This window comes from Lepidothrix coronata, unplaced genomic scaffold, assembly GCF_001604755.1.
Source record: "Lepidothrix coronata isolate B3197 unplaced genomic scaffold, Lepidothrix_coronata-1.0 Scaffold110, whole genome shotgun sequence".
Taxonomy (NCBI): domain Eukaryota; kingdom Metazoa; phylum Chordata; class Aves; order Passeriformes; family Pipridae; genus Lepidothrix; species Lepidothrix coronata.
In genome coordinates, this window is record NW_016690290.1 from 1,579,376 (window position 1) to 1,606,485 (window position 27,110).

General features: G+C 46.0%; 1 protein-coding gene across 1 annotated transcript; it reads left to right on the forward strand.

Moving 5' to 3' along the window:
* The first annotated feature begins 18 nt into the window (after window positions 1-18).
* PDPR (pyruvate dehydrogenase phosphatase regulatory subunit) lies at window positions 19-26,948 on the forward strand. Its single transcript, XM_017824421.1, has 18 exons — window positions 19-185; window positions 573-872; window positions 3,112-3,245; window positions 4,144-4,225; window positions 4,315-4,478; window positions 5,459-5,580; window positions 6,475-6,592; window positions 7,895-8,044; window positions 11,041-11,233; window positions 12,941-13,065; window positions 14,725-14,880; window positions 14,974-15,107; window positions 15,491-15,639; window positions 16,958-17,070; window positions 17,415-17,509; window positions 18,131-18,220; window positions 18,521-18,703; window positions 19,618-26,948. Exons 2-18 carry the CDS (start codon window positions 646-648, stop codon window positions 20,020-20,022), a joined length of 2,640 nt encoding a protein of 879 aa, XP_017679910.1. The 5' UTR covers window positions 19-185; window positions 573-645; the 3' UTR covers window positions 20,023-26,948.
* The last annotated feature ends 162 nt before the right edge of the window (window positions 26,949-27,110 follow it).

The following is a 27,110-nucleotide window of genomic DNA, read 5'->3' on the forward strand; positions in this document are numbered from 1 at the left end:
ACCCCGCCGCCCTCACACCCCGCCCCTCAGGCTCCCGCAGGCTGCGGGCGAGGGAACCCCCAGCCCACCCCGGTGCTGCCGCAGCCCGGCCCTGGAGAACGGCTTGTGGCAAAGCTGTTCCTGGAGAGGCCTCCGCGGTGCCCTGTGCCAGTGACTCTGGTCACAGACTTCGTTTCCCTCCGCAGGTAAAGGCCTGGCAGCGTTAATAATCAGGCTTGTTTCCGCCCTGTTAACCTCAGCCTTTGTGAAGCGTTCCAGAGCATGGTCTGTGCCTGCTGGCTGTGTTGGCTCTACCTGTGGTGTGTGAGCTTTTCCAGCTTCCCTCTGGTTCTCTGCTCGTTGTCAAGTTGCCCTGTATCAAAACCAAAGGTGTAACGCTCTGTTCCCATTTTACGATCTGAGTTTGTCTTACTAGCGAGGTTGCTGTTTCAGGACTGAATAACTGCTCTGTTGTCTGTTTGCTCATCACCTTTCCTATGTTTTGTACCTGACACACCACGTGATGTTTCCCACTGCCAGCCTTGTGTGTAATAAGGTAAATGGTAACGTGATTCTCATCTTTTCATTCCTAGAAGGAGTGGTGCTGGGGTAGCATCTGAGCACATCTAGGTGGTGCTTTAAGGAAGCTGCCAGAGCGCTGCCGGGATGTTTCTCCGAGTGCTGTCCGATATCCAGTGGCGGGCAGCCAACCCGAAATGGAGGAGGATGACCAGCTCCCGGAGAAGCACCTCAACCACAGCAGAACCTCACCCGGTTTCCCTGCCAGCACAGGCACAGGTTGTCATCTGTGGTGGTGGAATCACCGGCACCTCCGTGGCATATCACCTTTCCAAGATGGGTTGGAAGGATATAGTCTTACTTGAGCAGGGCAGGTAAGGATTTCTGGTGACAAAACCAGTGGAACAGGACTTCCATGCGGGTCAGCATCTGTTGGAATGTGTTATTTCCACCTCTTCACCTGCACTGAGGTGAAGAGCTGGAAATAACCTTTCACCTGAATGAAATAAAGACATACTGAACATTAATAACGACACTTGCTGCTTCTTCCCAAGCACAGGTGAAGGGTATCTCTTGTGTGGTTGTGGTGGGGTAGCCATGCCATTTCCCTCAGCAAGGCAGGGAGAAAGTAAGCTGAGAAAGTTTGTGGATCAGGATAAAGGCATGGAGATTGTACTGTCATGGGCAAGAAAGACTTGCCCCAGGGAGAATTAATTTAAAATAAGGAATTACTTTATTTCATGCCAGTTAAAATAGATTCAGGTAGTGAGAAACAAAACCCAAACATTAAAACACTGCCTTTTCTTTCCCATGCTTGTTTTTCACTCCTGCATTCCAGGGTCTTCTGCCTCCCCACAGTGCCCCAAGAAACACAGGGGGTGAACAGTGGGGTGGGATCAGTGCAGGACTCCAGTGTGGGTCCTCCACGGGCTGCAGTTTCCATCAGGAGAGCTCTGCCCTGGTGTGGGTTTTCCCTGGATCACAGTTCCTTTGGGGGATGTCTGTCTGCTCTGGTGCAGTTGCAGGTAATCCTGTCAAACACGGTGCAGCCGGCAAGGATGGACCATTCCAGGAGAACTAAAAACCCGTGTAACTCCTCCGGCCCCTGTTGACCTCTGGAAGCAGGATGCTGTGTGTGTCTAAAGCATTACACAGCCAGCAAAGCTCCAGAGATTGCAGGGGGTTCTAAGCAGGCATCACTGAAACATCACCCTGTAAGCTGGTTAAAGGCTGGGATTATCGGGTTCGTTGCAGGGTTTGGTGCCCGCCTGTAAAACAGCCCAGGCTGTTATGGTTTGGCTGAACACAAGTGCCCTCCATGAGTTGGATCTGTCTGTGGCAGAGCACGTAGTTCCTGCTGAAACCTGTGCAGCTCTTACCTGTTGTTTAGACTTGTGTTTCTGAGGTAGATTCGTGTTGTTTTCATTAAGCAATTTGGGGACCTTGGGTAAGAGACGCTGCTGAGAATTTAGGGTTTGAAGAAGTGTTTATTGCAGCAGCTTCTAACACCCTCAGTAGGTGTCTAGACTAGAGCTTCGCTTCTGGTGCTGCCTTCAGGAGTAATTAGCCATGGTTCCCAGAGTTTGTGTGGCTGGGGAGCAGGTGGCATCAGGTTCTTTGTAGTTGCAAAGAGAAGAAATGGGGTAGTCTCTGAGACCTTGTGAGCAGTGTCCTTCTGAGTGAAATGAGGTGCTGGGCTTTGTTTGTAAGGGAATGTCTTTGCTACCTTGGAGCAGGGTGTGAGAGATCTGCAATGAGTATGATGCTGTGCAGGCTCAGTCTGTGCATGCTCAAGGAGAAAGAGGAGCATTGCATTGGCAGAAACATCTTATGTGGAGCACAGCATTGGGGGACTGTGCTTTGGCTGTTTGGGTTATTGGTGAGTAGGGGTGTAGTAAACACACCTGACTCAGCTGATTCTGAGGTTGAATTGCTGAGGGAATATGGACACACCAGGCTGAAAGCAGTCATGTCAAGTGGGAAAATGCACGATGGCTTTAGCAGCAGGAAAGATGACTTGGAAGTGTTGTGGAAGAAGGTTGCGAGGGATATGCTCAGATCTGATGATCTTGTCTTCCCCTGTCCATGCTGCAAGGAGTTTCTGTGGCCTTCTGTCTCTACAGCAGCCCTTCACCAAATAGCTCAGTGGTTTAAGGGCAGTTTTAAAAGGGACAAGAGGCGTGTGCCTGTCTGTGGCAGTTGCTGCAGAATGTGAGAGGGACTTGCTCTGACTGCGGTCTGTGAAGACACAAGACTCAAATCCAAGTTAATTTTGATTTGAGGAAAGTCCTGCTTTAGAGCAGGAAAATAAGGCGGGTCGACTTAAGCATAAGGTAATTTTTTTAAAAAACATGCTTTCCTTGAAAAATGTCAGCGTTTAGGACTAGTTAAAGAGAAATGGTTCTGGAATGCAGTGTGTTTTCAAAAGTGAGCTGCAGAAGATCATTCTAGAGGTTGTATTATTCCTGTATCCTCCAACTTAGTGTTGCTCTGATGTGTCTGGGGCAGAGTTTGCTGTCTGGCTTGTGCTGCCAGCGGAGCTGCTGGAGCAGCCTGGTGAGGGGAGTGTACCTGGCAGGCTGATGAGGCCCTTCTCTGCACCTTCTCCTGCAGGTTGGCTGCTGGTACCACTCGCTTCTGTGCAGGCATTGTGAGCACAGCCAGGCCCGTGTCCATAGAGCTGAAGATGGCACACTATTCAAACAAGCTCTACCAGCAGCTGGAACAGGAGACAGGAGTGCCAACAGGTACAGAGTGTCATCACTGAAACACAAGTGGGGGTTTATGTGTTAGGGTTTGGGAGTTCCTGTTCAAAAACAATACACTGGGGCTGAAGCAGACGGAAAGGGGTGTCACTGATGTAATCAGAGCGGGGAGAAGGGTATCAGATGGACAAACTGGAGGCAGACTACCTGCAAACTGGGACAGTTTGCATATCTGTAACTTGAGCAAACGCAGGGCAACTTCCTCAAGGACACTAAAAAGTACATTGCAGTGACTGGAGCAAGTGGCCCGTTCTGTGCACCAGTTCCGTTCTCAGAAAGAGAAGGTGGTTAACAGGAGCACTGAAGCACAGGCAAAGCCAAGTCTCTTACTGTATTCTCACCCTGGAAATAACAAGGAAAAGTTGTGTTGAAATTCTCCCTCTCCCTCCAAAGTGTTTGGACATGTACTTGATAGGAAGATCTTGAAAGTTGTTTGCTGGGAAGAACTCATGGTATATGTCAGACTCAATAGAGGTTAATAACTGTGCCTGCAAGAATACTAATCTAATGCAGGTGTTGGAGTCACAAAATCTCTGCTTTTAGTTGTTGAAGTTTTATTCTTCTCAGTAGTTATTAGATCACTTCTTGGCCAGTAACTTCTCTTTCTCACATGTGAAGTTTATTTTTTTTTTTATAAACACAACTGTATAAAGTAGAAAGAGAACACAAGTAAAAATTAAATTGCTTTTTTGAAAAGTTGGCTCTCGTGCAGTTTTTATTAATAGCTGATAAGTGTTTAAAGTTATTTGAGGATCTGGGATTTCCAGGCTCCTGAGTAGTGGAAGCGACAGGTCTGCAATTGTATTAAAGCAATGGGTGTGAGATGAAAAGGAATTCAGGATCCTGTCAAAATCTGACTTGACTTTGGTCACTGCCATAGGGTACACGAAGACAGGCTCTCTGTCCCTGGCTCAGACTCAGGACCGGCTGATCTCTCTGAAGCGCATCGCGTCATCGCTGAGGTGCGTACGAGCAGCAGGTACAGCCCGTCTTAACAGCCCCAGCTCTCCTGCCAGACCAGTGACCCCGTGTTCCTTGTGTTCTGTGGCAGTGTGATGGGCATCCCCTGTGAAATTATCACCCCAAAGCAAGCGGTGCAGCTCCACCCGCTCATCAACATCCACGACCTCGTGGGGGCCATGTATGTGCCAGAAGATGCGCTCGTGACATCTGCCAATGTGAGTCTGGCTCTGGCAACCGCGGCCTCACGAAATGGTAGGAGTTTTATTTTTGTCTGTAGAGTGCCCTCCTGCATGATAGTTACCTTCTTTCCATAAAAGAAAATTATGTTCTGCGTCTCTTTTGATATCCTGAGCACTGAAGTCCAAGACTCGGTTACTTCTGTGAAGTTCAGATTGTTTAAATCTATTTCTTCTCAAAAAAACAGGCTGAATGTTTTTTACATGCTGAATCTTTACAGGTTTGCTGTGACAGACCAAACACCTGTTTGTTTAGTGGTTACATATTTCTCTGACTAAGCACGCACTCTTTCCTTCATAGGACCAAACTCAAAATTACACTTCCAAATAGTTGATTACCTGCAGATGAAAAGGTGTGACTGAGCCTTGTGGCATATTTCATTGGGCACATTATGGTTTGGAAATGTAGCAATAAATGCTGTTTGCCCTGCACTGTGGCAAATTTGGAGTGGTCTAAAAGTGGGAGAAAGGTTAGATACGGCAACAGCGATAAAGGTCATTAAGGATGAAAGTCCATCAGATTGGACAAAGCTGCTTAGGAAGATACCTCTCTTAGTTTCTGTTAGTCCAGCTTATTTCTGCATACTGCTTGTTGATTTATTTTTTTTTCCCCCCACAAAATGACTAATTTCCCATAAAAGAACCAATCTTGCCATCTGAAACTACAGACTTTGTTGCATAAAGGAATTGAATGAAAAGAAATCCATAGCTGAGACTTTTTTGTTTCTTCATGTTGCTGACTATGGGGTGTATTTATCACCCTGATTGTTACATGGGAAAAAATACTGTAGCTCTTCACAGTCTCAGCCTTTAAATTCTGTACAAATTGTACACGTGACGTTTTACAAATAACAGGGTTTCACTTAAGAATTACTGGGTCAAGAGTAGAAATCTTGTCTTGGAGAGAAAACAAGCATTTAAGTTGAGTTTAAGGGTTTGAAGTTAACACATTAGGAGGGAGGCTCGTGGTTACTGATGTTCTGATGTCCTCTCCAGGTGTCCAGATTCACGAAAGGACGAGTGTCAGTCACGTCACAGTCCAGAAGGGTCGTGTGACTGGAGTGGAGACTGACAGGGGGAGGATTCAATGCCAGTACTTTGTCAACTGTGCTGGCCAGGTTAAATTATTTAAATTTTTATTTCTTGGTTCCATTGCTTAAGAATATGTGCACTTCCCTCACTTTTTTTTTTTTTTAATGTGTGTGGTGTGGTTTATGTTGTTTATTTGGTTTTGTTTGTTCATTTCCCTTTTTTTTTAAGGGCTTTTGCTTTGGTTTGGTTTACTGGAGTAGATCAAAGTCATGTTACTCAGCTGCTCAGCCCAGCAGGGGTGTGAAGGAGGCAGTGCTTACTGTTTGCTGGGCACCAAAGGCTTGGCATTAACCTGCTGAGCAGCACCTGCAGTTTGTTGGTACAGCTCTGCCCTTGGTCTGTCTCCTGGGAGGTGCACACTTCTGACAGGAAGAGTTTTGCTTTGGCTGTTAGAGAGACACTTAAGTCTCTCACTACCCTCCTCTCTCTCTCTCACCCTCCTCCCCACAATTTTGTTTTCTTTTTCTTCCTTAGTGTCATGTCTTCTCCGTGGGAAAATACACCTGCCAATTGTAGTTTCTCAACTAGCAGCTGTCCCTCTTGTTAGTAAGGGATCTTAGTAGAGGCACCTAAATAAATGCTGACTGTTCTGCTTCTAGATGCTGAACCTAGTGCTGACATGGATCAACAGATCTTGTTTGGCTTTTGTATTGTAAGCTGGTACTTCTTAGTTTTGAGTCAGGGCTCCACTTCTCTCGTTCTTGTGTTAGAAACAAAAAAACAGTCTTCATCCAAAACAATTCAAATTCTAAGAAAAGAGGAAAAAATTGTGTCTGTTGAAGGTCCAGGGGTCTGAACCAAATCTTACTTGGTCTCTTATGAAAGCAAACTCACAAAGGTGACCTGTGCTTATATGCTGCATTTTTTACCGGAGGTAGTTTCCTTGTTTTCCATTCTGACCTGCACTTTTTTGGTTTCAGTGGGCCTATGAGTTGGGCCACTCTGGGGAGGTGCCAGTCCATATCCCACTCCATGCCTGCGAGCACTTCTACCTCCTGACACACCCTTTGGCGGAGCCTCTGTCGAGCAGCTTACCCAGTAAGGATTCTCCAGCTCTGCTTCACTTTCCCGGTGAATTGTACCTGAATTATACCTGCCTTGCCAAGGTGACAAAAAGGCCAGCCTCGGGCTGTCAGCTCATTTGGGACTGTGAAGTACATTCTCGCTGAATTGCTCTGAGTATCCTCTTTCAGTGGTAGAAAGAACATCTTCCTTTATTCTTGGGAAAGCTTATGCTGCAGAAGAGGATTTTCAGAGTTCATCAACTTAACAGGAGAATGGCCTTCTCTCTAGCTTGACTAGTAGTTGTGTCTGAGACTTGGATTGTTTGTGGGCTGGAGAGGGTGCTAGCCTTGGCACTGTGTTTTCCTTGCAGGCTGCTGGCCACAAATGGCCCATCTATTCCTTTCCTCCAACTGAACCTAAGGCTTTACAATGGCATTTACATGTCTATGAGCTGTAGGGGCAACCAAACACTTGAGGTAATTGCTCCTCCCCCATGTTCTGGCTTTTGGATCTCTTAAAAAAAAAAAGCCTTTGTGTTTGAAAACTGTGGTTGGGAAGTAGAAACCTTTACTAGCAAGATTTTCTGCTTCTAGTGAGTATTGTATATATTCTTCAGGGAATTCAGGTCTCTGGCCAAAGTCCAAGTTCTTCGCTTTTAATTGACTAATTAAAAAAAAATAAATATGTATATAGTTGCAGCTTTTCTGTACATGGCAAAAAATTGCTGTGGAACATATCAGGTGGAGTATAATAAATACTTCAAGTTGACACTACCAGTGGAAGAAGCAATCCAGACCTGACTGCTTATCCTCACCCCATTGCTGCCCACCTTCCTGGTGCTGGTGGCCTTCAGCAAGCTGGATCCATGAGGTATCCCTGTTAAAATTAACTGATTTTACATAGGAAGAGGGGAAGGGGGAAGGCAGGACATCTCTTGGTGGAAGGTCTGGTCCTGGGTGCAGTTTCAGTGGAACTAAGCCAGTAGAATAGCTTATCAGTGCCACAAGGGATCTGAATCCCTCTTGTGTCCTCTCTCTCCTGAGATCACTGTCCTGCTGGTGAGGCTCCTCAGGTTCAGCTCAGTTCCCTGTGCTGCCCCAAAGTTAACGTGCATGGTTGTGCTGGGAGCTTAATGGATTAGTGATCTGAACTGGCTCACCAAGGTGAGAACCAGGATGGTGTGAAAGCTGGGGCTGGGGGACTGGCACTGTCCCCTCTCAGGAGGCCACCGGCTTGGCCTGGCGTGTCACCAGCTCCCATTGTTGGTGTTTGTGGGGTGACAGCCTGAGACAGATTCTCTCAATTCCCTTCTCACCTCTTTTCTCTCCTCTGCAGCTGTTGTCGACCCAGATGGCAGGATCTACATACGCAACTGGCAGGGTGGCATCCTCTCAGGAGGCTTTGAGAAGAACCCCAAACCTCTCTTCACGGAGGGACGGAACCAGCTGGAGATTCAGAACCTTCAAGAAGACTGGGATCATTTTGGTACGTTAGGGAAGAAAAGTTCCCACAGCAGTGAAACACGTGGCTTCTGCAGAAGGCAGAGTTTGCAACAGTGCAGGCTGGGAAGGATGAATATTCTCTCAAATTCATTCATCTCTTCATATGTCAGTAATTCACAGAAAACCCCTTTACCAAGGGCTGCAGTACCTGAAAGGAACCTACAGGAGAGCTGGAGAGGGATTTTTGACAAGGGAGTAGAGTGCCAGGACAAGGGGGAATGGCTTCCAACTGACAGAGCTGGAAGGGTTAGATTGGACAATGGGAAGAAATTCTTCCCTGTGAGGGTGGGGAGGTCCTGGCACAGGTTACCCTGAGAAGCTGTGGCTGCCCCATCCCTGGAAGTGTCCAAGGCCAGGTTGGATGGAGGTTGGAGTAACCTGGTCTGGTGGAAAGTGTCCCTGCCCATGGCAGGGGGTTTGGAATGAGATGAGCTTTAAGGTCCCTTCCAGCCCAAACCATTCCAGGGTCTCTGTGATATCTGTGTAGTGTATCTCAGCATGTGTTAACTTCCTCTGGGGCAGTGAGGTACTGCATGAACTTCCAGTGCTGCTCCTCCATCTGAGGTGATTTTTGACTGTCAGTGCCACATGCTGCTCCTCTGGTGACACAGTAGATCAGCACTGCTGACCTGCCACGTGCCCGTGGTATTTTGTTTCTGCAACTCTCTCCAGCAGTGACTGCCAAGTGCATTTCTACCAGTGACACTTGCTATGTGGACAGCACTTGGTATTATGGCTTCCCACCCTTCATCCCACCATTGACACTGGTGGTTTATTGTATTTAGCTGTTCTGTCTTCCTCTTCCCGTTTTATTTGATTCTATTTTTATATTCTGAATGTACTTTTGCATGGAGGGCTCTTTCTGTAGGAAAAAGCATGGCACGATCTATAAGTCTCTCTTTCCCCCGCTGCCCCTTTAATGCCTGGTAGGTTCATGTGTGGCCTCTCATTTTCACATTTGCCTTATTTTCAGGAATCCAGTTTCCCCTTGAGTCAGAGCTCTTTGCATCCCTTGTGAATGCACGTGCCTCTTTTTGTGACTCTAGGCACGGATGGAATGTCACTGATTTCTTTCTGCAGTGTTAGTGTGTTCTTCCAGCTACTCTGCAGGTTAAATTGATTAATATTACTTTGATTTCTGAGAGACACCATGCTGATACCATAGAAGTTTAAACTCCAGGGAGTGGAGCCAGGATGGGGTGCTGCTTTTGTGCTGGCATATGCTGAGGGTTTTTAGATCTCTAGATGCCTACAGACTTGCTTGAAGATATTACCTTCAGTAATGAGTTGCTTGAGCTCTGCACCCACCTTCTTTTGGTTTTCTAGGTACTGCTGAAATTAAAAGGTACTGCTTGTTGGCACCCCCAAATTGGCCAAGTTTCAGAAGCAGCTGCACTCTGTGCTCCAGCATTACCCTTTTATCCCTTCAAAAGTGCTGAACAGTTGAGCAGAGTCAGAGCTTACTCAGCCAATATTTGATCCTTTTCTAGGACTGCAATTCCTGGGTTTTGAGCTCCTGTATTACTACTTTGATCTTTGTCGTTGGAACACCTTTTGATTTTAAAATAGCCTGTACAGTTGCTTAAATTGGGCTGGGTACGAGAACAAGTCTAACACTGATCTCTCTTTTTATCAATAAAAGAAGCGCCTGGCTCTCACTCTGGAATTCTAATGCTTGAGAGAAGGAAGAGAAAGAGCAGGTCAGAAAGACTGTTTCTGATTGTAAGCTGTTAGGCAGTGTGAAATCTGATTATTTTACTGCTTGTGCATAAAGCTGAGGAGTGTTCTTGGTGCTGAATCTTGAGGGCTTTTAGCTGGAGTACTAAGCAGAGGTAACTTTTGGGCAAGACAAGGCAAGTAGATATCTTATCCCTTTCCTAACACTCTCAAATGTCAGACTGCGAAGAGCTGCCGAAGGACTTTTCCAGTGTGACTGGGCAATGGAGTGGCAGGGAAATTCCATGAGGACAAATGTGAAGTGACGCAAGTGTGTGGGGATGGTCTGACTTTCACCACGCAACATGATGGGCTTTGAGCAGACCTTGGGGCTGTATTGGTTGTATTAGTTCTCTGAAGACATCAGTGCAGTAGCAGTCAAAGCAAAAGACAAGTCAGGGGTTATTAGGAAAGGAGCAGAAAACACAGGTTTGGCAGATCTAGTTATTGTTCTAGGCTCCCTATCTCCAGAGGGTATCATAGGACTGGAGAATGCCTGGTGGAAGAGCAGCCAGAGGCTGGTCAAAGCTTGGAACAGTTTCCAAGCAAGGAGTGACTGAGTGGGCTGGGGAAAAGGAGATGACAGAAGGGAAATAAACAGAGATCTATGGAATCTGGAATAAGATGGACAGGCTAGATGGGGATCTCCTGTTCACCATCTCTTCTAATGCTGAGAGGCATCGAAAAAAGTTAATTGTATGGGAATTTTAAAACAAAAGGTGGTAATCCCTTGTACAGAAAATACTAAACGTGTGGAACTCCTTGTCCATGTCTGTAGGATGTTTTCCTGAGGCTGGGGGAGACCAGTCTAGTACTTAAAAGAGAGATCAATTTAGGGGTTACTAAATAGGGAAACACATACAAGTTTTTTAGAAAATCCTCTGAGCTGGTGGTAGGTGGAGGCTGGCAGAGTGTGTGGGACAAGTGTCATATAGATTTGCCTGCTCTCACTCCTCACTCAGTATCTATTTGATGCCTTTGTTGTTTTCCCTAACAAAACTGAACAGTGCTCTTGCAGTGTGGAAAACAATACTGGGTTCTTGGTCTGGATCAGTATGGCTGCTTTTATGGCATGATCCATTTTGAGTCGTGTGATCCAGCAGGTAAATGGTTTCTCCTGTGACTGTATCAAAACATGGAAGCAGTTTCCACCTGTCCTCTGACATACCTCCGGCGTGCTGCCCGGTTTGAAGGCGAAGCAACTGAAATGTGTTTGAGACTGAAGGCCGTCACTTTTTTGTCTCTTTCTGGTCTGGGTCCCAGGGCCACTTCTGAGCGCCCTCCTGCGCAGGATGCCGGGTTTGGAGGCGCTGCAGATCCTGCAGTTGGTGAACTGCCCCGAGTCCTTCACACCAGACATGAGATGCATCATGGGAGAGTCGCCCACCGCGCGGGGCTACTTCGTTCTGGCCGGCATGAACTCAGCTGGGATTTCGTATGGTGGGGGAGCAGGCAAGTAAGTGGTCTATCCCTGGTGTGTGTAAGTAAGGCTTTAACCAAGAAAAGACGCTGCTCAGACGATCCTGCTCTGTAGAGTGTTCGGGTTGGTGTTTGCCACATCGCAGTTGCCATGTTCTGACTGTGTTCCAAATCTGTACTGGACCCTTCCTCCTGTCCTGCACACCTCTCCTCTGGCATCACAGCTCGGTGATCAGCTGGGGATCAAGTAAGCTTCCTTAGAGCTGTGTCAGAGGACGTTTAGGTTAAATATTAGGAAAAGGTTCTTCTCCCAGAGAGTGGTTGGGCACTGGAAGGGGCTCCCCAGGGCTTGGTCACAGCACCAGGCCTGACAGATTTCAGGAAGTGTTTGGACAATGGTCTCAGGCACATGGTGTGATTCCTGGGACTGTCCTGTGCAGGGATAGGAGTTGGACTCAATGATCCTTGTGGGTCCCTTCCAACTCAGTGATTCTATGATTCTCTAACTGATCTGATTTTTTTAAGCTACCGGGAAGAGGTAAAAGCTTAGCAAAGCATGTATTCCCTTATCTTCTGTGCTTCATGATCCCCTTTAATTTATCATTTGATTGAAGTCTTTAGATCATTCAAGTTGACACAGCAGTTAATTCATCTGAAAACAGGGTGAATCTGATGCTGATGAAGCACCATATATGTGATGCTGGTGCTGCCAGTAGTTAAAGACTGTCCCCTACAGTAAGCTAAGGGTGCAATAATTTCCCAGTGAAGTCGAGTTCCTGTGTTAATGCAGACAGTTGGTCAGGCACGTCAGTGTGCTGCAAAGTTGCTTGAAGAATGAGCATTGCTTCCTCTGATTGCCATTGGGTTTTGGTGACCCAGCATCCCTTCTACCACACAGCCTTCTTAATAAGCTGTTCATTTTTCATGGCGGGTGTTACTATTTGCATTTGTCTCCATTATTTCTGTCCTTTGTCTAATAATTTAACTCACCAGGGAAACAACTCATGATTTTTTTTGTGTGATATAAAATACAGAGAATCTTTGCAGTGAGGTTCTCTTAAGAATCAAAATAATTTTTGAGGTTAAAAGCACTATTTGTCTATTTGTTACTACAGCCCCAAAATAAGCAGCTTAGCTTACTAATGTAACTTTTCCTGATCAGTTCCAAACCCCTTTGTTTTGCTGTTTAGTAGCTGTGAACAGAGCCTTCTGGTCTGCTGTATTCTGAGCTGCCTGTGTCCTTTAGCTCTGGAGCGTGCCTTCCTCCTTCACTGCTGGAAGTGTAGTTAAACAGAACTTGGCTGGCACCTTGTGCTGAAATGAATGCTGTTACTGGTGGTTTGTGGCTGAGCCTACACCAGGCACTGAAAAACAACAGAGCAGAAGCCTCCCAGCTCCAACCAAAACTTACTCACACCTCCTTTTGTAGCAGAACCCAAGGACCTGACACAGTGTCAGCCAGGTTACCTGTCCAGGCTCTGGCTTCCTTTACCATCTGTCCTTAATTTCCTGCTGCCCTGTGTGTTTCATCCTAATGGGTAATTAGTAATTTGGAATTCTAGGGGTGGGTTTTATAAAGGGAAACCTTCCAGATTCTGCTGGTGTGTAGAATACCACGTTACCTTTCTTCTCTCTCCCTATTGCAAGAAGTTCTCATGTCTAAATTGCTTTGCTTCTGACTTCAAAGCTGAACTCTTTCCCTTGAGATGTTGGCTGATATCCCAGTCTTTATTTCTTCCATCAGGTACCTGGCAGAGTGGATGGTGAATGGGTATCCCTCAGACAATGTCTGGCCTCTGGATTTGAAGCGCTTTGGGACCCTCCAGAGCAGCCGCACTTTCCTCCGTCACCGGGTTATGGAAGTCATGCGTAAGTGAGGTCTCTGCCTTCAGTTCTGGCCAGGCTGTCCAGGATTTTCCCCTTTCCTACACTGTTTCTCCTCTGTCATCCCTCTGAGAACCGTTTTCCTTTTTTCCTGACCTCCTTTGTGGCAAAACAACCCCTTCCCAGGAGAAAGGAAAGGATGTGGGTTGCTGGGGTTTTTTTTTTGTATTAGCAGTGTTCTTATTAACTTTTCTTTATAAAGTGCTGTTGGTACCTTGCTCTGTACTATTTCTGTGCTTTGCCTCTGCTATAGGGAATTTTGTGCATATCTGTGTAGGACTCCAGCCTAGTAAAGCAATGCCAAGGTCTTAACTGGGGATGTTATGCTGTCTCAGACATCATTATTCTTTGCACATCGTTGCAGTGTGGAAATACCATCACTTCCAGCTTATGCCTGGTGTGACCTGGTTATCTTGCATCATTCAGGAAGCCTTCGTGGACATATTCTGCTTTCTCCTGTCAAAGTTTGCAATAAATACCTTGCAGAATAGATTACAGATGCCAGTTTTCCTGTCTAAAGCCTTACTTCATCATTTCCTCCTGTTGTTTGCTTGTCTGTCCTGAATAATGTGGATGACTTCTTTTGAAGTTTCAAATGGAAGTACAAAGTGCTCCACAAGTTGCATAACAGGAACAATTACTTGAATACCAAGTCTAAACTAAAAACATCTGTTCAGGTGAAAGCAGAGAAGTTGGGTAGACCTCTTAGCCCTGCTGTATCCAGGGAATAAAAACCTTATGCTTTGACCTTCCTCCCAGAAAAAATCACTTTATACTCTGAGCATTATTCTAGTACTGCTCTCCACTACAAACCTCAGTGCTGATAGCTACAGAATCACTCTAGTTTTTACAAGAAGAGTACTGTATTCAATTTCTGCAGTGTTATGTTTCTATTCTAATCCATTCTTCCCTATACCCACTCTTTCAGGAATACCAACGCCAGATATTGCCAATAAATTCATTAAATTATTACCTATGAGGCAGAAGTGATGGAAGTGTTCATTAAGAAATATTGGGCTTATCTTCAGTTTTAAGGAGTTTATGATCTAGGTAGAATCTTAACATTTATAAGGTAGTATTCAAGCATCCTTGAGTTATTACTCCCCACTGGTAGCCAGGGAGGATGCTCAGTGATTATTAGAGTAACTCGTTTTCTAAATAAGAGTATTTTGTACTGGCTAAACAGATATAGGAGCCATTTAGAAAAGCTTCAATAATTAGAAAAGGCTGAATTGCCACTATTTAAGGAAAATTAGATGGTCCCTGTAGCTGTGGGCTGCCTACCCCAGCATTAGCTCTGTCAAAATAACTGTCTGATGCAGTGCACTGCCAAGGAAGAATCCTGCATAATTAATGCTAGTCAACATGACTTCATGAAAAATGGAGGTTTTGTTACCTTGCAGTGTTGTCATGGGACTGTAAGTGTCTATAAATGTAAGTGTTCTGTGCAAATATTGTTACTCTGATTTTGAAGAGCTATAAACGGATCAAAAAACCAGATCTGTTGATTTTTTCAAAAAGCAGAGAAGGAAGTTCGGAACCGTTTCGAGGGAGTTCTATTAATGCTTCAGATATTAGTATTGATAATTTGCAAGAGATTAGATAATCACTTTGCCTGATAAGGGGTGTTTGTGACCCTTCCAGCCCTCATGTGTGACCTGAAGGTTCCCCGCTGGGACTTCCAGACGGGCAGGCAGCTGCGCACGTCACCGCTGTACGACCGCCTGGACGCGCAGGGGGCCAGGTGGATGGAGAAGCACGGATTTGAGAGGGTCAAGTATTTTGTCCCGCCTGGAAAAGGTATGAGATCGTGTCTTCCTCTGCCCAGTGCTCCCTGATTGGTCTTAGTTTGTCCAGTACACGGATTTTTCCTTGGATTCTTCTCTGTGTTAGATCTGCTGGATTTGGATCACAGCAAAACCTTTTACAAGCCAGACTGGTTTGATATTGTGGGTGCCGAAGTCAAGTGCTGTAAGGAGGCGGTTTGTGTGATTGACATGTCGTCTTTTACCAAGTTTGAAATAAGTGTAAGTACCTAGGGAAGTACCACCTTCTAAAGGTGACCTTTAGTTTATTAGTGCCTGCTTTTGCAAAATTCCCTGTGTCCTGTTGAGGATAGATAGAGGAAGTCACACTGTGTGGCCAAATTCAGGTGGTACCACAGTATTTAGCATAGACTGGTTTTTGTCTGTTGAGGGCCCACTTTACAGAAATACCAGCTTAGTCTATACACAGAATTTGACCTCGGGCACTGTGCCATCGTGTCCTGTTAGCTCGAGACATCAGTGTCACTATCATTACAAATTGAAATAATTTGAGCCCAGAACATTGATGCAATCTTAAGCTGCCTCGGTGGATTTGTATCGCTCAGACAGCTTGTCTGACTTTCTCTCCCTTTTGATTCATGTAGTCCACAGGAGATGAGGCCCTGGAGAATCTGCAGTATCTCTTCTCGAATGACCTGGATGTGCCAGTTGGGCATGTTGTGCACACAGGCATGCTTAATGAGAAAGGAGGGTATGAGAATGACTGCAGCATAGCCCGGCTCAGCAAACGCAGGTGGGTGTGCAGACAGCGTCTTTAGCCATCACCCCTTGGGTATTTGAAGGACTTCTTAATGAAGATCATAACCTTTTGTCAGCACTGTAGGCTAAAAAGCCTCAGTTCTCCACTAACATTCCTAATTCAGTAACCCACAAGAAAGGGAGCTTCTGAATTTACAGACATTGGGGAAAATAAGCGTTTTTCTGGGATTACAGATGAACATAGATTTCCTCAAAATGTTAGATCGTCAGATGTTTGATTTCTCAATTGAAATACAAACTGCTTTCAGCAGTCATTGGAGTTTATTAATTTAGGTAGCCATTTAAAGTGCAAGCCAAACAGTCCCTCATTGGCTCCTGACCAGCCTCCTTATTGGAATTGCACACTGAAATAATACTTTTTGGTTACTTCAATTTGCATTGCAGTATGGGTACTCTGATTCTCAGCTCTGCAATCTCTCATCGTTCTTCTTGTGTTCTCTGATGAAAACGGACACGATTGCAGGATGTCATCCTTACACTCACCAGTTTGCTCTCTCTTTGGCATTTAATAAAAAAAATTTATCATTTTTAAGAACTTCTTCATGTCCCTGTCCCAGCTGACTGTTGGCATTTATTTCTCTGGATGGTTTTCTCTGTGTGTTTTCATTGTATTGATGTGAAAGCATTCTTTGCTGCTCTTTCAATTTGAAACAGCTTTTCTCTCTCTTCCACTTCTGTCTGCATTCATGGATTGTTTAAAAGTATTGTCCTTCTCTGCATGAAACCAGTAGCTTCCCTCCTTGCCTAGTCATTTCTACAGATGTTTCTCTGTCAATGATGTACTTTAACTCACATTTTGTATCAGACACACACACAAGTAGCTCATTTTCCTGTATCAAGAGGAGTTCTGTTTTTGAAAACTGTTAATAATAACCTCCATTGTGTGTGAAAAGACTTTTGCTGAAGCAAGAAATTGCTGTGTGAACCATGCAGTCCTGACTGTCAGAGTAGACAGAATCACTGGTGGTGAAGAGCTGCAAGTTCCTTCTGCAGAATGGTTGTGACTTTTGATACTCTGTCAACCTTCTGTAGAATTCCCTGTGTTCCACATCAAGTCACTTCTTGTCACCAGACCACTGCTAATGCTTGAGGTCTGGGATTTCTTGTCATGACAGATGTGTTGGCATTGATGCAGAGAGTTTAGCTGTGTTTTTCACAAACCAGCTTGTTTTAGTCTCCTGTTGGTATGGAAACTGCTGAATAGCTCCAGTAGTTGATGAGTGAAGAATAAACTGATTCACCTTGTGGCTGTCCATCCATTGTGTTTCTTGGTTTCAATTTGTCTGTTCCAGCTTCTTCATGATCTCCCCCACTGACCAGCAAGTCCATTGCTGGGCCTGGCTGAAGAACCGTTTGCCAGATGACAGCAACCTGACCCTGGAGGATGTGACCTGGAAGTACACAGGTAAGAAATCACTGGAAACAGACCCCCTTAGACAGCCCAAAATCACAAATGGCATCTTGTGCCGCATGCCAGTTAATTGTTTAAAGTGCCTGGAGTAGTGACTTGGTCTCCTTTCCAAACACTTTGATGAAAACAGCAATTCAGAGACTTCCTTCTGGCAAGCCATGAGCTGGAAGACAGCTTTGCTTTACTGGGGACTGTCAGGAGGTAGTTCGACTCTCTGCTCTGTTCTTAAATGTAAATGTACCTATTAGTTCAATAAACACTAAGACTTCAGAAATTTGGGCATGCATGTTAGACACTGGGCAAGTCTCCTCCTAATGCCGTTTTCGTCCCCCCTTTAGCTCTCAATCTGATTGGCCCCCGTGCTGTGGATGTCTTGTCAGAGCTGTCCTATGCCCCCATGACTGCAGAACACTTTCCCTCTCTCTTTTGCAAGGTGAGTGACTGTGCTTCCATCCTCTTCACCCTGCTAGGTTTTTCAAAGCGTGTGTGGAAGGAGGGGAGGAATTGTATTTTGGATAATTGGAGGGGAACTTAGATTTACTTACAGGTTTGCTGCAGTTACTGAGCTAGGTTGGTAAAGAACTCACTAAGCTCACTTCTCCTTGGGTTCTGCTTGCTAAATATATAGGTGAGTATGCATTTGGTTTCAGTATTCCTCTCACTGTAGACTTGATGCCATGTAGGATCTCAACATATTTCATATAATCAATTATGAAGCTTTCAGAGGGGCAGCTGGGATCAGTGACTTGGGCATCACTGTCTCCTGTTGTGCTAAAAGGCTGAGCAGGTAGCTGCTATTCAACTTCTGTATCTAGAATACAACCTGTGTCCTGATCTAGTTCCAAGGCTTATTGCCAAGTGTCATGAAGTGATTAACAAGTCTGGATAAGGTGACATCATTATTTGAATTTTGAAATTTAAATTCGTTGGGAGCATGTGCAGGTGGCGAAGGGGAGAGAGGGCTGGGCAGTGTGGATGTGTTACACATTGTGCTCCTTCTGGATCTCTGTGCTGTGTTCCAGTTGGGATGATTTCTCCCCCTCTGGTTCTGCAGGAGATGAGCGTGGGCTATGCTAATGGCATCCGTGTGATGAGTATCACTCACACAGGAGAACCTGGATTCGTGCTTTATATCCCCATAGAGGTAAGAGTACACTGCAGCCTGAGCTAATTAAGGCAGTTGCTTGCATAATCAGAAACGTTTTCCAGGTTGACTCAGGGTGATGAGATGTCTGGTTTGCACCATGGGAAAGCTGCCTGCGGGCACCAGGGGGAGTGTCCCTGCTTTATGTTGCCTTCCAGTCAGGCAGAGCTCTTGTGCTCTGGCAGCAGGGGACAGTGACGATGGCAGGGGACAGTGACGATGGCAGGGGACAGTGACGTCCCTGGTGGTGTCAGCTCTCTCCCTGGTGGTGTCAGTCTGTGTTTCACCCTTCCCTTGCAGTACGCCCTCCATGTGTACAACGAGGTGATGAACATGGGACAGAAGTACGGGATCCGGAATGCCGGGTATTACGCGCTCCGCAGCCTGCGCATTGAGAAGTTCTTTGCCTTCTGGGGCCAGGATCTGGATGCTTTTACCACTCCTATGGAGTGTGGACGTGAGTTCCAGGTCAAGCTGGAAAAGGTACATCACCTCCTGCACTGGGGTTGGTGGGAGAGCAGGACTAGATTGAAAAGGCTGCCAGCCCAGCAGATAGTTGTGTCATTTTTTGGATAGAGCTGTGTGCAGTGCTTAGCTATAACATATATTCTTGTACTTCAAAAAGGTGCTAGAAATACCAAAAGTACTGTCTTCATCCCTCCTGGGCAGCGTTCCCAGTTGGCCTGTGTATGTCTGGTGCTGCTCATCTGTGCTGTGCTCAGTGTTGCAGAGAGTGCTGTGTACCTTACAGATGCTCAGGGTTCTTGTTTCTCCAAGCTGTTTTCCCAATTTGATGAAGCAAAAGCCAGCCCATGCACCAAGTGGCATACAAGGCTAGGCACCAAGAACAGGTGTCTTCTATTTTTGCTAAAACAGAGGAGTTCTCTGTTTTTACTAAGATGTAGAACAGCATAGAGTCATATCTTGCTTTTATGGTGGCAGGTGCTGTTGCTGTCATTGGCTTGTTGTCTTCTTTCTTCCATCTTTGAGCCAAAACAAATGGCTGCATCAATTCAAGAAAGGAATGTAGTGACTGGGGATACAAATGTCATTTTAGTTACAGTTTCCCTCTGGTTTATAAAGCACGGTAAACTTCTGGAGCCAGAAAAATGGCAAAAACTAGAATGGTGACATGGTTTTCACTGCAGTGAAAATTAGAATGATGTTTTCAAAGGCCCACTTCACAGACATTACTGCGTCCTTTAGCATCTGGAACAACAAACATGACAGAAAAGCTTCTGCCTGAGCTGAGCTTCTTGTGTGTGGAAGCAACCCATGTTGATAGGGCCCAGGTTTCGGGTGTAAATTGCCCTTGTGTCGTTGAGCTGCTCTGCTGCAACCCAGCAGCTGCCACAGCTCCTGTCCCTCAGTCAGCCGGCGCCTCCTTTTCCCCACAGGGCATGGACTTTGTCGGCCAGGAGGCACTGCTGGAGCAGAAGCAGAACGGTGTGTACAAGCGCTTCACCATGTTCATCCTGGAGGACCATGACACGGATATGGACCTCTGGCCCTGGTGGGGGGAGCCCATTTTCCGCAACGGCCGCTACGTGGGCAAGACCACCAGCAGTGCCTACAGCTACACCCTGGAGCGCCACGTCTGCCTCGGCTTCGTGCACAACTTCGACGAGAAGACGGGAGAAGAGCTGGTGGTGACGACTGACTTCATCAACCAGGGAGAGTACGAGATTGACATCGCCGGGCAGCGCTTCCAGGCCAAAGCCAAGCTCTACCCCTTCAGCTCCCTCTTCACGCAACGGCGCCGCAAGGACGAGGTGGAACTGAGTGGCTACCAGACGGAGTAGTGCTCCCCAGCCCGCTCCTTGTCCCTAGCTGGAGCTTCTCCATCTTCCAACCCTTTCTCCTCACCTCATCATATATTTCTTTTCCTTTCTTGTCTTGCAACTTTTAAACTTTTTGCAGCGTGTTACATTTTGTATATTTTAAAACCTTAATTCTCAACCTTTCCCGCTCCTGTCTGTCTTCCTCCTTCAACCCTCGCCAGGCTCCCCCCATGTCCCGGTGGGTGACGCACAGTGCTGGACGTGCAGGGATGCCTGTGTAGGAGTGAACTGCACCAAAGGCCCTGGCCTTGTGGTGATGGGAAGGGTTGGGGTGAACCCCTGAGGACTACACCCTTCCTCTCTGCTCTCCAGCACAAGGCAGGGGACAGCGGGTCGTGCTGCCTGTGGTGCAGATGGACGCTGTGACCTCCCCCTGCTCTCCACAGGGCACGTGCAGAGGGGTCGGGGTGTCGACGCACACAGCAATAGAACGCTCAGCTACCTCACTGGCACGAGACAGAGCGTTGGGTGAGCAGCAGCCAGGAGACAGGTGGTGGTGTCGTCCCACCTGTCACTGCCCCCCTTTGTGCACCATTTTGGTTTTTCCCTAACTGGGGAATCGAGTAAGTTTAACATCAGAGCGCTGAGGTGACAGTAGCACTGGTAAGTTTGCTGTTGTTGGGATTGGATTTTTTTGCCTGGGGGTCGCTGAAACTAAATGGCCTTCTATAATTATAGTTGAAGATCAACACGTGCATTTCACTTCTATAAAGGAATGTTTGTTTTTTTTTTTTAATTAGCAAAAATACTGATTTTTAACAAGGACATACATTAGTGTTTAATGTTAATAGCAGTGTTGAAATGCTGCTTCTGTTTAAACTGCACAATATACAGTCCCTTTGGGGATTGTCTTTCACTTTCTTTATGTGACTTGGTCAAACTCTTCTGGCAAGGTTCATGTAAAACCTGTGTTGGTTTGGGGAACTTGAGCAGCAAGAGGGGACAACATCTTGTAGTTTTAGCTGCCTGTGGTTATTTTGAAGTTAAAGACCCAGCATTTGTCTCACCTGTGGTGCAAGAAACACTGGGTTTTCTTCTGCTGGTTACATCTCAGCAGCTTCTGCTGGACTGGAGAAGTCTTGTGGTTTTCTTCTCAAATCTGTTACACTTCTTTCTTCTCTCTCAGTAGTACCTCATCTGAAGGGGCTGAACAGGGGAGTGAGGGGAGCATGGCAGTGGGATTCTGAATTGCTTTCCTTCAGCACTGCTCTTTGCATCTGACTTCTCCTACAGATGCTCCAGACAGTGCAGCTGGGATTCACCCCTTCTTCATGTGTCAAAATGTGCCGGTTCGAACACTGCTGGTAAATGGTGCAGAAGTGGGGGGTTGCTGAATTGCATTGTGCACATGTACATCTTTTTCTTCTTCACATTTTGAGCACAATCAAAAGCAAAGACTCTTTTTATTTACTTGAAAAAGATCTGTTAAACATTTTCCTTGCCTCTGTCGTGGTCTTTCTGCTCCAGCATCTCTTCTGGAGTTCAAACACAACATTGCACTGGCATCTGCCCTGTCAGCCATGATGAACACTTATCTCTATGATCTATAATGTTTTTTGGGCACTTTATTTTCCAGTTAAATGGCGAGCATCAATGGTGTAAATACGAGCTCAAAAACTTCCCTGGTTCTTGTTTTAAGTTTGCTTTCTGCTGCTTTAGTTGCTCCAGGTCGTGCCTTCAGTTGAGTCTGTGGCTGCCAGTTCAGGGAAGGGTGTAAGGGAATTAAGGATTTGAGCATGGAATTAAGGATTTGAGCATGTGGTGTAGTAGGCTGAACATAGATGTCACTTCTTCAAGCGTGTGTTCCTTTGTCAGAGATGAGTTTCATTGTAGTGTGACCTCTTCCAGGATTTCAAACTGAGTTTTGAATTGACATGCACAATTTCCCAGTCTCTGAAATGGAGTGGCCACCGTGGGACAGCTTAGTGAGATCTCACAGCCCAGAGAACTCTGCACAGCTGCTGTAGGCGGAGATTCCTCCTGCCTGCCACTTCTTCCAAATTCCCCTATTATTGTTCTCTGAATTGAAATTTTGCCTGGTGTGTTAGAATTAATTGCTTTAAATGAAAGGTTCATAAAGCATCTAATAGCAGTTTAAACTCTGTAATTACTTCTTGCATATCTTTTCTGCCTGGAGAGATACCGTGATCCCACTGTTCCTGTGCTGGACGTAAGTACCAAGGAGGACCTTGGTCTGTTTACACTGGTTTTATGAGTTGTTGCTTTGCCTTCCTTATCCAGGGAAGTAGGTGCTCAACCAAAGAAAGAGTTTTGTATGTGAGCCCTTCTGGTTAGGGCTTATTGACTGTTTGTTGTTGCTGGTGAGGCAAGATACTTCTTCAGGAGAAGGCAAAAAATATAGGGCCAAGGTGTGCTGAGGTGCATCATGCAACTCCTGAAGAGAGATTTTAGCTGGAACTGTTCAGTTTGTTCTCTGCAGGGTTAGAACTAGTTAAGACCAAACCAAGGAAAGTTAGCAGCATGCTGTCCTCTACCAACCACTCATTCCTGAAGGATGAGCCTTAAATTGCAGCCAGATTATATTCCTCCTTGTGATTATTTTTCCTTTTCCCTAATTTATAGGTGCCTGTTATTTCCTCAGGCAACTTTTCATACACAGATGTCTCTTCTCCAGCAGTTCTGACAATAAAATTGTGGTTTATGAGCTACTTTTGTCATTATGTCTGCTAAGGTTTATTTTATGCCTGGAAGGTTTATTTTATGTCTAGATCTATTGACTTTTCCATACCAAAAATAGAGAGCAAAAATAGTTTTCTGCCATGCTGATAGATATAGCAACGCTTTTTGTAATGCTGTGTTTGCCGTTTGAGACTTGGGTGGTTTGGTAATTGTCAGTCTTGCAGCTCATTAACGCCTACTCTGGCCTTCTCTGCTGTGAATTCTGGTTCTTGTTTTGTATCAGAACCTGAGAGCTCTTCGGCTGCTGTTCAGGCTCAGTCGATGTAACTTCTGGTGTAGCTATTTTTAACCTTACAGTGGTAAAGAATAGTTTGTCTTCACCAACTTGAACACCCGTCAAGGGGACAATTGGATCACGTTTTAAAATAGAGATACTGAGACTGAGGAAGGTCCTGCTAGTGTAGTGTTTTCTTCTAGAGGTATTAAGCAGTGACGTGTAAGACTAATCCCTTATCTGATGATTAAAGTAGAGTGCCTAAAAAAAGAACAACGAAATCTGTTGAAGAGTACCTTTAGTACACCTTCAAATCAGAAAATTAAATAATCTGGTCTTGGAAGCGGCTGTGGCACAGTCTTAGGATGTAAGATGGTAAATAACATGGACTGTAAAATTCTACATCCTGATTCTCATCCTTAAAATGCCTTCTGCTGAGAAAAGCGGTTTGTTCTCATTCTGTATGGTAAGACTGTGCACCTTGGACTGGGAAACACTAAAACAGCATCCCTCTCTGCTGCAGTGGAAGGGGAAACAGCCTCATTCTGTGCTGAAGCAGCAGCAGGTCTGCCCTCTGCACCTCGTGTGTGTCAGTCACAGGGCTGTTAGCAGTTCTCTGAGATTTGCTGTCCAGAATGGGAACAACCCTGCAGATTCTGTTCATACTGGCATCCTGGGAGGGAAGCTAATGAGTGAATCCATCTAAATGTGCATGCATGGGAAGGGCTGGCTTGCCCAAGTGTTGTTGGTAGTTTAGGGAACTTGGGGAAGAGGTACCACTTCCTTCCATTGAATGATTTTTCTGGAGGTATTACATTGTCTTAACCTTGTTGTGTCCTTATGTTCTTGTGTTTTGTTAGTCTTTGAGTACTGCAAGGCTTGAGTAAAACTGGTACTATAGAAGAGAGACTTTATTGTTCATATTTAATGATCTGAGGATAAAACGAACGCAGCCTATTTTGGAATGATGTTTTCTGTTTCAGGAGAATGTGTTACAGTCATTTTCACATCCGTTTTTGCCAGACTTGGTTTCTTCTTGTTTTTCCTGTGCTGCCTCCTGTATCTAGATTTGACAGGCCTTGTTGGACAGTTTCTTATTTTGTGGTAAGGAGGGGATGCTGTGTGAAACAACCACTGCATCTCCAAGTCCTGGTGTAAGCTTGGATTCCTCCTTTCTACTGTTGCATTTGAGCTGCCACCAATCATTTGCTGTTCCTGCAGCACCTCCAAACCCCAGCCTGTGCTGCTGCAGGATTTCTCATGCACAGGGTTCTTCTCTTCCTTCTACCTAATGCTTTGTCTTGAGAGCCAGGTAGGCTCTAGATCTGCCTCTCTGCATCAGTTTAAGCTCTTCAGCTTTTAGATGGTGCTGATACCAGTATCTGAACTCCCAGGCAGGTTTGTGGTCACTGTATATCCCATCATTTAACCTTCCCTTTCCCTGTGCTAGGGTTTTCCCACTGTCCTTACCACTTCTCTAGTCACATTAGTCCCTTTTGCCCATCAGAGAGCAAGGCATGGCAAAATAAAAACAGGAGAGGGGATGGCAGAGTGGCTGAACTGAGGTGGAAGGAGAGGCGTGATAGAGGTTTGAGCCGGTGCCCATTACTTAATTCCTTAAGCCCAGCCTTAGAGAGATGATCAGCCTGGATTCCCAGCTCAGGGAGCATCTTCCTCTGCAGCTTTGGTGCTGGACAGATGAGAGCCGTGGCTCTGGGCCAAGTTGGGACAGCATTAGCACTTCTTTTCCAAGCACGTTTCCCTCTCTCGCTGGGATGAAGAAAACAGTGCCACACAGGTGAGGTGGGAACTGTGAGCACTTGATTGCCCCAAACACTTTGGTCTCTCTCTAGCACATTCTTGCAGCTGTAAAGGTACAGCACTGACACTGCTAACCTCGTCCTTCCAGGGCATTTGAATGAACCAGAGCGGTTAAATTTTGGGAAGAAGTCTGTAAAACCAAGGTAGTTTCTGTGTTGGGAGAGGGGGCAGCTGCTTGGAAGGGCAGAAGTTGTTTTTATTTAAAACACAACACTTGGCTGCTGACAGTGTCGAGCAAAATAATCACAACCTTTAGGTTTGTCTTCCCAAATGAGTTTATTATAATACTTAGATTAATTTCTGCCCATTTCAAGATTTTTGTTTGTTTGTTTTAAAGTACCTTTTCCTTAACTGATTGTTTGTATTTTTATTTAAAAAAACAAAGCGTTCAGTCAAGGAACAAGACTTGGGGAAGGAGGGGGTTAGGGTCATCAGATGACTTCAAGCTGTCACTAAAAAGTATTGGAAAATTTTCTTTGCACTTTAAACTTTTCTTAAGCATTATGGCTGTAGCACCATGCATTTGGTGCTTTTAGCCCTCTGCATGAGTAGTCTTTGCATTTGATAGGAAAAAACCCCTTTAAGTATTTATAAATGCCTTAAAGCTCTGAGTGTGGTGTTTGGGCACTGACTGTACCTGCCATGGTACAATTTGATTTCCTTCCTGGAAAGCTGTGTGTGAGCACCCAGAGCTGCTATTGAGCAAGCACTGGGGGATGGGGGAAGCTGCTGTTGCAGTGTGAGGCTGGAATTTGTGTTGAGCTGGGAGCCCCTGTGCCTGTTCAGCTGCTTTGCTGACACCTTCCTGTTTGTTTTTCCCTCCGGAGATGGATTTATTCACTTTTTCCTCGTGGTGTAATGGGTTTTCTTATTTCTTAAAGAAGCCTGGGCTGGTGCAGAGTACTCTGTGAGTGTCCCATTGCATTAAAGGAAACAAAATTCTCTGCTTGAATGCTTCCCTGCTGTACCATCTGACATTTGCAGGCAGGAGTCGGCAGAAGTGGGAGCAGAGGGGATCTGCTGCTGCCCACAGTGTTTGCTGAGATGGCTCTGAGACTTCTCATCTCCCGTTTGTCTCAAAGCTGAGCTGCATGCCCAGTGTCAGGCTGGCTTCTGTGCTGGCAGCAGAGCCAGAGCTGGCACACTGTGCTGATGTGCTGTGTGTGAAATCCCACCTGCTGGGATCGGGAATCCCCACGAGCAGGAGCGGGAATCATCAGGAAGGTGTTCACAGCCATACTGACTGATTTGTCCATGCTGGTAACAGTTGATCTTCCCCCATGAACTCTTGACACCTGCTACAAGCAGAGCAGATACTTGGGAGTCATCAGCCATCCCAGCTAGGACCTGATCCATTCTGTGTGTGTGAGAAGAATCCTGTGCTGTCTGCCTTTTTACTTGCCGCCGCTGAGATTTTTTTTCCATGCTCAAATTCCATACTCTTCCTGTAGTGGAGCAGATTTCACTTCTTCCAGTGAAACCAGAGGCAGGGTAATGTCCCTGAAGTCTATCATGGGTTCTCTGTCTCTTGGTCAGGCTTGCAGCAGGACGCTCATCCAACCCCCTTCATGCTTTTGTCTCCCAAGAACAGATTTTAAAGGGCTGGGAGGATTTCTGATGAGTGCTGCTACTGAAATTTTAAGAACAACTGAAGTTTGAACCTGTGAAAACACTTTTCTAGTGCCTTACGCCTGTGAATGTTGTGCAATGGATGTAGCTGAGGTGGGACAGAGCAAGGAGCAGCTTTCAGCAGCACGGTTCCCCATCCACTACACCCTCTCCCCTTGCAGGGGCCTGGCAAGCAGATGCCAGCAGGTCGGCTCTGGCAGCTTGGGGAGGCTCTTTCTTTGCAACGTGGGGTCAGAGAAACCTTGTGCCAGGTGCTCTGCCTTTGTGGGGAGCAGTGGTCTCACCTCTGCAGGGTTTGGATTCGAGGGGGTTCAGGAGAGACGAGGCTGCTCTGATTGCCAGACCCCGTGGAGGAGGACGTGGACAGTTGTTCCCAAGCGCACAAGTCAGGGTGAGTTTGCTGCTCCCCACTGAGGCCATGTTGTCATATATGCTGTATTTATATCATGCTTGATTTCATTTCATATTTTGGTTGGCTTAAATGTTGCTAGGTTTGTATATTAATAAAGAGGCATTTTAACTACTCCCGAATTTGAGCATTTGTTATGCAAGAGCCTTGTGTGCTCTTCTGGGACTCAAGGACATGGGCTCTGTTGGTCCAGGGCCTCTGTTTTTGGGTCCAGGGGAGCTGGGACATGAGTGTGGGGTCTGGCTGAGCAGTGCCATCACCAACCACGGGGTCTGG